At 40.1% G+C, this 12,698-nt stretch overlaps 1 protein-coding gene across 3 annotated transcripts in view; it reads right to left on the bottom strand.

The window, feature by feature from the left end:
* The window catches only part of NOL8 (nucleolar protein 8), a 40,089-nt gene that overhangs the window by 12,813 nt on the left and 14,578 nt on the right, over window positions 1-12,698 (bottom strand). For all 3 annotated transcript variants that reach the window (XM_073644324.1, XM_073644325.1, XM_073644326.1), the window contains exons 6-10: window positions 10,038-10,106; window positions 4,768-6,585; window positions 3,776-3,880; window positions 3,223-3,345; window positions 3,014-3,107 (exon numbers count right to left, since the gene is read on the bottom strand). In XM_073644324.1, coding sequence (XP_073500425.1) covers window positions 3,014-3,107; window positions 3,223-3,345; window positions 3,776-3,880; window positions 4,768-6,585; window positions 10,038-10,106 — 2,209 coding nt within the window. The remainder of the gene's footprint in view (window positions 1-3,013; window positions 3,108-3,222; window positions 3,346-3,775; window positions 3,881-4,767; window positions 6,586-10,037; window positions 10,107-12,698) is intronic.

Here is a 12,698-nt window from a genome sequence, read left to right as displayed (position 1 = left end):
GCTCCTTTTAAGGCAGGACTGCAATGATGTTGAAATGTGTTTTGGGGGTTAAAGTTCATTTTCTGGGCAAATATTGACTTTGCAAGTACAGTAATTGCTGTTAAGCTGATCACTCTTTGACATTCAGGAGTATATGTAAATTGCCATTACAAAAAATGAAGCAGTAAACTTTGGAAAAATTACTATTTGTCTCATTCTCAATACTTTTGGCCATGACTGTATATTGTGGGGCAAAGGGAATATTTACACCTCTAACAATGCGCCACTTCTGCAATAAAATTACACCTCCAGGTTTCTCAGCCAAATGCAACTTAATTTATGGCTGCAGATTTTTGTAGCAGTTAGGTTCCCTTTAACTAGATAAATGCCCTTCCAATACTGATCGAACATAGTTGCATATGTTAAAGGGGCTAGTCACTATCAGATGTGTTGAGGACATGATTTTGTGTACACTTACTATTATACAGGTATGACAGGTTCTCCTCCTGCACTTGTTAGTGCAGCTTTCATCACATATAGTGGCACATTGACCAGACCTGTCCATCAGTCTCCTCCAATAGAAAAGCAGCTTTTCCCACGGGAGTTGTTTTACAATTGGACAAGGATGAGGGACAGGTCTGGTAACTTCTCCTCTGCTAGTAGCCATTGTAAGGACAGAAGAGCTACACTAACAAAGGAGGGAGGAGAACCTCTCATACCTACAGTACAGACCAAAAGTTTGGACACACCTTCTCATTTAAAGATTTTTCTGTATTTTCATTTCTATGAAAATTGTACATTCACACTGAAGGCATCAAAACTATGAATTAACACATGTGGAATTATATACTTAACAAAAAAGTGTGAAATAACTGAAAATATGTCTTATATTCTAGGTTCTTCAAAGTAGCCACCTTTTGCTTTGATGACTGCTTTGCACACTCTTGGCATTCTCTTGATGAGCTTCAAGAGGTAGTCACCGGAAATGGTCTTCCAACAATCTTGGATGAGTTCCCAGAGATGCTTAGCACTTGTTGGCCCTTTTGCCTTCACTCTGCGGTCCAGCTCACCCCAAACCATCTCGATTTGGTTCACGTCTGGTGACTGTGGAGGCCAGGTCATCTGGCGTAGCACCCCATCACTCTCCTTCTTGGTCAAATAGCCCTTACACAGCCTGGAGGTGTGTTTGGGGTCATTGTCCTGTTGAAAAATAAATAATGGTCCAACTAAACGCAAACCGGATGCAATAGCATGCCGCTGCAAGATGCTGTGGTAGCCATGCTGGTTCAGTATGCCTTCAATTTTGAATAAATCCCCAACAGTGTCACCAGCAAAGCACCCCCACACCATCACACCTCCTCCTCCATGCTTCATGGTGGGAACCAGGCATGTAGAGTCCATCTGTTCACCTTTTCTGCGTCGCACAAAGACACGGTGATTGGAACCAAAGATCACAAATTTGGACTCATCAGACCAAAGCACAGATTTCCACTGGTCTAATGTCCATTCCTTGTGTTCTTTAGTCCAAACAAGTCTCTTCTGCTTGTTGCCTGTCCTTAGCAGTGGTTTCCTAGCAGCTATTTTACCATGAAGGCCTGCTGCACAAAGTCTCCTCTTAACAGTTGTTGTAGAGAGGTGTCTGCTGCTAGAACTCTGTGTGGCATTGACCTGGTCTCTAATCTGAGCTGCTGTTAACCTGCAATTTCTGAGGCTGGTGACTCGGATAAACTTATCCTCAGAAGCAGAGGTGACTCTTGGTCTTCTTTTCCTGGGGCGGTCCTCATGTGAGCCAGTTTCTTTGTAGCGCTTGATGGTTTTTGCAACTGCACTTGGGGACACTTTCAAAGTTTGCCCAATTTTTTGCACTGACTGACCTTCATTTCTTAAAGTAATGATGGCCACTCATTTTTCTTTACTTAGAATTTGTATTATGGCAAGAAAAAAGCAGCTAACAGTCTATTCAGTAGGATTATCAGCTGTGTATCCACCAGACTTCTGCACAACACAACTGATGGTCCCAACCCCATTTATAAGGCAAGAAATCCCACTTATTAAACCTGACAGGGCACACCTGTGAAGTGAAAACCATTTCCGGAGACTACCTCTTGAAGCTCATCAAGAGAATGCAAAGAGTGTGCAAAGCAGTCATCAAAGCAAAAGGTAGCTACTTTGAAGAACCTAGAATATAAGACATATTTTCAGTTGTTTCACACTTTTTTGTTAAGTATATAATTCCACATGTGTTAATTCATAGTTTTGATGCCTTCAGTGTGAACGTACAATTTTCATAGTCATGAAAATACAGAAAAATCTTTAAATGAGAAGGTGTGTCCAAACTTTTGGTCTGTACTGTATATAATAGTAAGTGCAACAAAATCATGTACTCAATGCATCTGATAAAGTAAAGATAACGTGGCAGACACCATTAACTTATTCTGCAGCCAGCAATAGACAGTGTAATACAGCTGCTATAGGAGGCAAACAGTGAAAATTTTTTAATGAAACCCAGCTACAAAAACTGTTTTAGTACTAATTGCATGCAATTAAAGCACCACTTTTTTTTTTAAATTTTTTTATTAATGTCAGTGCTGGAGTGGGGAAACTAATCTAAAGTTCCCTGACACTAGCATTACACTCACCAGCCACAGTGATCATCTGTTCCCGGCGTCGCTCCGGTCCCGCGCCGCCCTCTTGTCACCCCAACTTCTGAGTGACCGGAAGTCAGAGGTAATGGTCACAAGCTCTCAATATACCCTCAATACACAAGCTCTAAGAGACCCTGTTCAGGCCTCAGACTTACATTGAGTAGTAACTTCCAGACTGCCCAGCAAACACTGGAGAAATCCGATAGGTCACAAACTGCTGGAGATTGTCCAAAGCATCACTGATAACAGATGAAGACCGTAGCTGGTCAGTATAATACTAGGGGCAGGGAACTTCAATTAGTTGCACCACTCCATCGCTGATATAAAAAAAATAAATATGTCCCCAAAGGAGGAGAACCCCTTTAAGATGAGTCGTTAGCTGTTCTTACCAGTGTCGGCTTCTTCCTCGCTACTGTCTTCTAAAAATCGTGCGTCCATTTTGAACCGTTCATCGGTTCCAAAGCGAGACTGCAATACCATGAGCTGCATGTAGAGAAATAAAGCATGATTAATCAGGATGGGCTTATGCAAAGAAATATGACATGACTGAACGTCTTGTGTATTCCCGACCTACATCAGAAAAGGAGATGGGACTGACCTTCTCACCAGATCGCCCTTCATATTGAGTCTTTATTTCAAATCTCTCGTCATCTTTCTCTTCTTCGTCATCTGAATCTTCCCCACTGCTGTCAAACAACTTAGCATTGATAGGTTTTGTCTTCTGTGTATATTAAAAAAAAAAAAAAAAAAAGGCAAGAAAGATTTCCCATAATGCACATTAAATTATATAATGTGTTTTGCATCACATTAACATGTCGTGGTTTTCATAAAGAGCAGTTGTGAATAAGGGAAAAACTTTTAATGGATAAACAAAAAAAAGTGTGGGGGGAGGAGGGGATACATCGCAGCGGTCTAGCAGCCTATGTATTGGGGAATATGGAGTTATGATTGTAGTGTCCAGAGCACAGAAGTTCCTGGACCAGGAACAGTTGTAGCAAATTAAAACAGTAGATAAAATGCTAAAAACATCACTAGTGTAATCAGGTTCCGGTACTTTAATTTAATTTTGACCACACTTTAATGGACAATAGTCATGCAAACGACCCTCCCATAGGATATTACTCATGATTGACCTCACATACAGAACATACTTTGTCATTATGTACGTTTCTTGTACTTGAGTCTTCCTTTTCACTTTCCTCCTCGGATTCAGAATCAAACACAATGTGTTGGCTCTTCTTTGCAGATTGCAAATCCTGAAAAGCAGGGCAAAATAGTAACAGTTCATAACCCATTAATCTGTAGCCCATTACATACAGAGCTGGGGTGCGTCTGATAATTATAACCCCAAATCTAGAAATAACTCCTAACGCCCCATCAGTGAGTGGAAGCAGAGTGGTGTAGCACTTTATGAGAGCAGTTGCTGCTCTTGCAATGGTTGGAGCTTACAGCAGTAAAATCCCGACGGATCAGACACTGCGGATATGTCTAGCTCCGAAACCCAGTTGATTTCATGCCTATATATTCAAAGGTAGCTGGGCCAATTCAGTATTTTACTGGCCTTATAGTACACATGTGGAAGTTTGTAATTCTTAGTGTTAGCGTACACTCATGCTGTCCTGTGTCCCCCAATGAAGCGATCGAGAAATGAGAATTTAGAACATTTTCTGACAACTACTATCACCTCTGCATTAAGTAGGCATGAGGCAGAAATCTGAAAAGTCATTTACGCAGAACCACAGATCTGCATCCTATTAACAGAAGCCCACAATATTTTATGATATTTGTCATTTTAAAGAGTATTGTGGGGGGGGGGGGGGGCTCCACCTAAATTTCTTCCGTGCCTATATCGCACCGCAGATTGCGAACCTTGTCAGTGCGTAGCATGCTCACTGTCAGGATTCCCCCGAGTTGCTTTTTTCCCTGCTTCTCTCGATGTTATATTGAGAGAAGAGGATGAGCAGCTGTCGTCATTCTTCAATTTGCAGCGAGAAAGAAATTTAGACTCATCTCAGAAAACCCCGTAACTCGTGGCGTTGTTGTTCTAGATCAACCATAGAGTTGTGCAGAAAACGTCAATCTACAGTGCAGAAAGCTTTAGCTCCATTACCAAGCCCGACAACATTTCCAAGAATTCACTCACCAGTTTAAGCAGAGCTCCTTGAATGGCCTGCTTCCGCTGCTCCCGTTCTTTTCTTCTTTCTTCCATTGCTGCTAGTCGCTTCTGATTATCCTGAAGCTGTTTAGTTCTTACGTTAGGTTGCCCCTGGGAGCTGCTCTTCTGAGACACCTTTGGCTTAGGAAAAGGGGATGTGGCAGAACTGGACTCCTTCTCACTGCTGGACTCATCGCTGCTGCTACTACTACTAATACTAAGTCTTTTACTTTTCCAGTGGGCATCTGTTGAGGCTTTCTGGTCTGTGTTAGGTGGTCTTTTAGCTTTGTTTTTAGAATCTTGCTGTTCTTTACCTTCACTAAATGTAGCATTTGCATTTGTCTCATTGATGACAGTCTCCGGGTGACCATATGACTTTGTGCAAGATACAGGAGCTTTTGTGTCAACAGACACGGACAATGACGACATCAGTGAGCCCAGCCCTTTAAATGCGGGAGGCTGGGGCAGAGGATTTTTTTTCTTTTTCCATTTGGATCCATCATTTGAGCTATCATCTTCTTCTAAAATAGCAGCCACAATATCCTCTGGCTCGATACCTTTCTTTCTCTTTAGATTTCCATTACCAGCGGTGTTCTTTGTTGATTCCCATGTCGGAGTCTCTGCTTTTTCACCTTCACTGGTGACATCTGAATTATCCTCATCATTTGAAGTGGATTTTGAACCTTTTTTTCCAGGAGAGTTTAATGTTCTGACTGAGGGATCTTGCTTCACAGATGCGCTTTCGGAACAGGATATCCTACTTCCTGAGCTATGTTCAATATTACAGTTACCTGGTCCTAGATCTCTAGTATGTGAAGCTTTAGATTTGTTCTTTGTCGTTTCATTGCCATCTGACCACTTCTGTTCACTTACAATACCAGGCTGCAGACATTTTGCACCAGCTTTAACAACATCAGTACCTGCAGAGTCGTATTCTTGGTCCGAACCGTCATTTTCATCAGCTTCATCACTATCAAATTCATCGGCTTCTTTAGCGAGTACCTCAAGGTCTTCAATTGCCAGATCCAGTCGGTAGCAGTTTTGCATCATGGACTTATATTCTTCATCTGAACAGGAGTCACTACTGTCTTCTGTGTCATTACAATGATCACCTTCTTCCGTCATACCATTTTCTTGGTTCACACGGAATTCTGAGTTACTGAAATCTGTGGAGACCACGTTACTTTTTTGGGACTTTTCACTTTTACCATTTCTGCAATTTTGGCTGGTCCTTGCAACGGTGATGATTTCATCAGTATCGGCAGAGTCGTACCCATTGTCATCTTTAGAGTTACTATTGAATCTCCCGTGATTTCCGATTTCCTCTGCCCAATGAGTTTTGTACTTGGGTGTGAAAGAGTTATCCACAACTTCTACATCAGCGTCTTCAGCGTGTCTTTCATCTACTGTCACCATTTTCTCCCTTTCAATAATAGTTTTCAGCTCTTCTTCGGAGTCATACTCATCGTCAGACATACTGTTAATGCTTTTATTTCCCACATAACCCCGGCTCTTTCCTCCTTTGTGTTGAGACTCTACGGAGCCTGCAGCTTTTTGGAGCGTGGCCTGAGGGGTTCCGATATTGTGCTCTATTCCATCAGTCTTACAGGTATTATTATAAGAATTGACTTTGCTCTTCTTTACTGGACTCTTAAATTCTGGGAATTCTCCTCTGCGTTTCTTGCTTATATCATCATAACCACCATCCAGGTGCCACGTCAGCTGAGCGACAGGAGTCTGCTCAAGTGAAATGTTGTTCAGTTTTTTAACGTTATGGCAATACTTTGAGGGGTCATATTTTATGATGTTCACTAGAGTAAAGGAAAACTACTTGTACTACATGAAAAATCACATTCAAGTCATGATTGCACATTGCCACAAAAGGAGGCTCTACAAAGTACTGACTTTAGGGGGGGTGAATAGTTATGCACATTGAAGTTTTCAGTTATTTTTTCCTATTTGTTGTTTGTTTCACAATAAAAAGAAAACCAAATGTTAACAGTTATAAGCATGTTCTTTACATGAACTGATGCAAACCCTCAAAAAAAAAAAAAAAAACAACAGAAATTCCAGGTTGTAAGGTAGCAATACACACAAAATGCCAAGAATGTGAATATTTTCACAAGCCACTGTATATAGTTTTGTGGTAAAAGAATCAGTATAACCTATGCTTTAATCATTTAATCCTCTGCTCTTTTGGGGATTTTTAGTTCAGTGGGCAGTCCTATCGGTGATTGACAGCCATACAAAAGAAAGCTCAGTCACTGAAAAGTAGAGGATTAAATGATGAAAACACAGGGAATACTGAATCTTTTCTCACAAAACTATATATTAATCTACTCTGTTCCCCCTGATCTATAACATGGTGTCTGCAAATTATACTGCATTTTCATGGTGACCGGTTCCTTTTAAGTCACTTTTTTATTTTTTTTGAACTTTAGGTTTTCGCTGACTTATTTAGAGCCAAATTCATAAACATGGCTCATGCGATTCATGAATTATGTGCAATGCCCAAATTTGTCTTTTTCTTATGTCTAACAAGTTTTGCGACTTTTTAGCAGGAAAAGTCGTACATTTTACAAAAAATGCAACAAAACACAAAATTATTAGCATTGCACCAAGTTTTGCAACTTTTTAAAAAAAGTTATATTTCATGAATTTGTCTACAACATCTGGAAAAGGGAAAAGCCACAATGATGTAAAAAAATATATATACACACATACATACATACAGTACAGACCAAAAGTTTGGACACACCTTCTCATTTAAAGATTTTTCTGTATTTTCATGACTATGAAAATTGTACATTCACACTCAAGGCATCAAAACTATGAATTAACACATGTGGAATTATATACTTAACAAAAAAGTGTGAAACAACTGAAAATATGTCTTATTTTCTAGGTTCTTCAAAGTAGCCACCTTTTGCTTTGATGACTGCTTTGCACACTCTTGGCATTCTCTTGATGAGCTTCAAGAGGTAGTCACCGGAAATGGTTTTCACTTCACAGGTGTGCCCTGTCAGGTTTAATAAGTGGGATTTCTTGCCTTATAAATGGGCTTGGGACCATCAGTTGTGTTGTGCAGAAGTCTGGAGGATACACAGCTGATAGTCCTACTGAATAGACTGTTAGAATTTGTATTATGGCAAGAAAAAAGCAGCTAAGTAAAGAAAAACGAGTGGCCATCATTACTTTAAGAAATGAAGGTCAGTCAGTGCGAAAAATTGGGCAAACGTTGAATGTGTCCCCAAGTGCAGTTGCAAAAACCATCAAGCGCTACAAAGAAACTGGCTCACATGAGGACCGCCCCAGGAAAGGAAGACCAAGAGTCACCTCTGCTTCTGAGGATAAGTTTATCCGAGTCACCAGCCTCAGAAATCGCAGATTAACAGCAGCTCAGATTAGAGATCAGGTCAATGCCACACAGATTTCTAGCAGCAGACACATCTCTTCAACAACTGTTAAGAGATTTTGTGCAGCAGGCCTTCATGGTAAAATAGCTGATAGGAAACCACTGCTAAGGACAGGCAACAAGCAGAAGAGACTTGTTTGGGCTAAAGAACACAAGGAATGGACATTAGACCAGTGGAAATCTGTGCTTTGGTCTGAGGAGTCCAAATTTGAGATCTTTGGTTCCAACCACTGTGTCTTTGTGCGACGCAGAAAAGGTGAACGGATGGACCCTACATGCCTGGTTAACACCGTGAAGCATGGAGGAGGAGGTGTGATGGTGTAGGGGTGCTTTGCTGGTGACACTGTTGGGGATTTATTCAAAATTGAAGGCATACTGAACCAGCATGGCTACCACAGCATCTTGCAGCGGCATGCTATTCCATCCGGTTTGCGTTTAGTTGGACCATCATTTATTTTTCAACAGGACAATGACCCCAAACACACCTCCAGGCGGTGTAAGGGCTATTTGACCAAGAAGGAGAGGGATGGGGTGCTACGCCAGATGACCTGGCCTCCACAGTCACCAGACCTGAACCCAATCGAGATGGTTTGGGGTGAGCTGGACCGCAGAGTGAAGGCAAAAGGGCCAACAAGTGCTAAGCATCTCTGGGAACTCCTTCAAGATTGTTGGAAGACCATTTCCGGTGACTACCTCTTGAAGCTCATCAAGAGAATGTCAAGAGTGTGCAAAGCAGTCATCAAAGTAAAAGGTGGCTCCTTTGAAGAACCTAGAATATAAGACATATTTTCAGTTGTTTCACACTTTTTTGTTAAGTATATATTTCCACATGTGTTAATTCATAGTTTTGATGCCTTCACTGTGAATGTACAATTTTTATAGTCATGAAAATACAGATAAATCTTTAAATGAGAAGGTGTGTCCAAACTTTTGGTCTGTACTAATATATATATATATATATATATATATATATATATATATATATATATATATATATATATATATATATATATATATATATATATATATATATATATATATATATATATTTTACACATATACATACACACACACCACAGAAGAAAAAAAAGTTGCAAGATTGTTTGATGAATTTGTCACAAATCAAAAAGTGATTGAGAGGTACTCTGAAAAATTGGCAGAAATGCAATGACTACTCTGGCCCATACTTTATAAAACAAGCTGAACACAAGGAGAAGCGTCTACTGTATGGCTTCCTTCTGGCTTCTGCAAATAGGGAGATACTAATTAATCGAGTCGGGTACTTTGCTGTTTGAAGCAAACGAACCTTTCTAGATTTTGTAATTCAGGTAGCATTAGTCTCCTGACAAGTTCCCTTTAAATTTAGTTTACCTTTTCTACTGGAGGCTACTTTGATGTCTGGTCAGGTCTGTATAGTTTTGTATAAGGTTATTCCCAGCAGAAAAACCTGCTTTAAAACATTTTGTTGTGGCAGGAAAAACAGCATAAAAAAGCACTTTTTTCCCATGCTTTTCCCCCCCATTCATTAAAATAGTTGAAAAATGCTGCAAAAACGCTGAAATAATTGACAAACTGCAAATATGACACAGCAACAAATCTGTGAAGGGAAAAAAATAAGAAACGTGTGCATGAGAATTCAGGAATCTCATTCACTTTACTGGCACTAGGAAATCCTTCAGGTTTTTTGTGACAAAACTGCAAAAAAAAAAAACAGGACAAAAACGCAGCAAATCCTGAACATATGCACATACCCCGATTACAGTCCAGTTGTCTCCTAAAAGTAACAGCAATTTTCCTACCTGAGAAGTTTCAGAAATAAATTGCTAAATTAAAAAAAGGATATCTTGCTTTCATTGTTCCCCTTTAATTGAAGCACAGGCAGGACTCTTCCGTATTTGCTCACCACCCAGTTCTAAAAAGAACAAAAAAAATATATATAAATATTAAATCAGAAATTCTTTTGACACCTAATCTTCTGGTAATTTCATTTTTATTAAGCTCCTTAGACACTTTGGTACAAAACCAAGCTGCTTCAGACATTTTTTAAGACTTCCAAATAAAGCACTCTTAACCCTCAACTGGTGAGGTGGGGTTTGCCACACCCCAGGGAATTTTTGTTCGGCTGCCATTCATTGAAAAATGCTGCTATGAAGATACGTGTCTCACTAGCTTCCATCCATTTGTGGGTGTCAACAATTTGTTATACTCATGTGTAATCAATCGCCAATAAGAAAACGATTAAAACAAATGTGATCTTTGCATTTTTTGTAAAAATAAGAGATTTCTAAACACTGGGGTATAGGAAACCCCACCTCACCAGTTGCGTGACAAAAACCCCACCTCACCAGTTGAGGGTTAAGTACGTGACTGAGATTGTCTCTCCAAAGCAGCTCTGAAGAGAGAACAGATGTCATTCAAAAACAATTGAAGCAATGCGATACAAAGAGCAATTTTGTTGCTTTACTCGCTTTAAATACTGGCATCGGTATGGTAAATCCTGTTTGTTATAAAACCTGTTAACGAACAGTGTTTTCTGCAGTTTCATTATAGTCTGCAGCAGTTACATTCCAGGAGTTCTCTCTTAACATACCAGCCACCTCTCTCCAGCCCATAGATTTCTCTAGGGTAGTTAGCTGACCATCACTGATCTCCTCCAGCTTTCACAGCAGGTCTCCTAATCACAGCTCTCTCTGCTCCTGCCTCTTGTTGTGTGCTTGTTCAAATGTCTTGTTATTTCTTGTGTAAGTACAGTGATAGCAGTGTACATGCCAGAACAAACCACTGAAAGGTGAATGTGTTACACCAGAGCTGTCACTCAAGGAGAGCCCGCCCTGCTAGAAACCATGAAGCGAGGAGACTATTGAGAATGCATTTCCCTGAGCTGCTCAAGAGACAACTTGAGAACAACCATGTAAGGTGATCGAATAGTACGAGAGGTCACCGAAAAAAATTGTAAAGTTTATAAAGGTGTCGGCCAGTTGATCATTCTCAGTTATTGCACACAGTTTACAGGGATTTTTTTTATCAGCAGGCACAGCCAGCACTATGTTTTTCCTTTAGACCGGTACTTTAGATTAACTACAATTTAATGTGATTTGTCTACTTGAAAATCTACAAAAGCAAAATAATGTAATATCCTAACTGGATCCCAAATCTAAAAATGCAGGTGGGTGAAGAAAGGTGGGTTTAAAGCCCAGTATATTAGACAGTCTTCATGCTTGCAGTTTTCTGGACTAATCAAACATCCTTAAAAGGGAATCTGTCAGTAGGATTTTGCTTTGTAAGCTGAAGACAGAATGCTGTAGAGGTTAAACAGATTTCAGCTGTGCCTCTCTTAACAAGAGCCTTTTGCTTGCTTACAATGATTATTTTAGCACTACTAGCTTATCACTGCTGTGACTAGCTGGTCCCATTAGCACTAGTCTGACACGACCCCTCCTGTGATAAGAACCTGTCTATGGACTTTCTACATACAGAGCCTGGTGTGGGTGGGGCTAGCTTTCTCAGCTCTGCTTCATGCTAAATCTAAAAGCTCTGATTGTGTCAGAACGGCTGCACCCACTAATCTATGTGATACATGGTTGGATTCAGCTTCTCTTTGCCTTCATCATGTTGCTCTCAGATGAAGTCGCAAAAACCTGCTGACAGATTCATTTTAATCCCAGACCTACATTTTCTGAGATTTCTTAGATTAAACAATATTAGACAGAATTTAGAACAAGTTTATACCCTCTCTCCCCCTATCCCTCCAAAAAAAAAAAAAAAAAAAAAGTTATAATCCCCCATCCATATGATGGAAAATAACTTGCCAATCGCTAAGAACCCCAGCGATCCTGAGATTGGAGCTCCACCCTGAATGGAGTGGAGTTGCACATGCTCAGCCACCCCTACATTCATTGTCTATGGGACTGCCAAGTGAAGCAATCAGCCATTTCCAGCAGTCCTATAAACAATCAATCATGCGCATCTCCAGCCAATGACTACCAGTCACAAGAATGGACAGATTTCAATAGCCAAAATGCAGGTGTGTAAAATAATTGGCTTTCTGAACAACCCACCACCTATAAGATATACGGCTAAACGGTTTCAACATATACAGTGAGGGAAATAATTATTTGATGCCCTGCTGTTTTTATAAGTTTGCCCACTGACAAAGACATGAACAGTCTATAATTAAGGGTAGGTTAATTTTAACATAGAGATAGAATATCCCAAAAAAAAAAATCCAGAAAATCTCATTGTATAAATTAGATACATTTATTTGCATTTTGCAGTGAGAAATAAGTACTTGATTCTTCTGTCAAACAACACTTTATACTTGGTGGCAAAACTCTTGTTGGCAAGCACAGCAGTCAGATGTTTTTTGTAGTTGATGAGGGTTGCGCACATGTCAGGAGGAATTTTGGTCCACTCCTCTTTGCAGATTATCTGTAAATCATTAAGATTTTGAGGCTGTCGCTTGGCAACTCGGTGCTTCAACTCCCTCCATAAGTTTTCTATGGGA

The sequence above is a fragment of the Phyllobates terribilis genome, unplaced genomic scaffold, assembly GCF_046119375.1.
Source record: "Phyllobates terribilis strain yellow unplaced genomic scaffold, ASM4611937v1 Scaffold_8__6_contigs__length_399053987, whole genome shotgun sequence".
Lineage (NCBI taxonomy): Eukaryota > Metazoa > Chordata > Amphibia > Anura > Dendrobatidae > Phyllobates > Phyllobates terribilis.
This window is presented reverse-complemented; position numbering and strand designations above follow the sequence as displayed.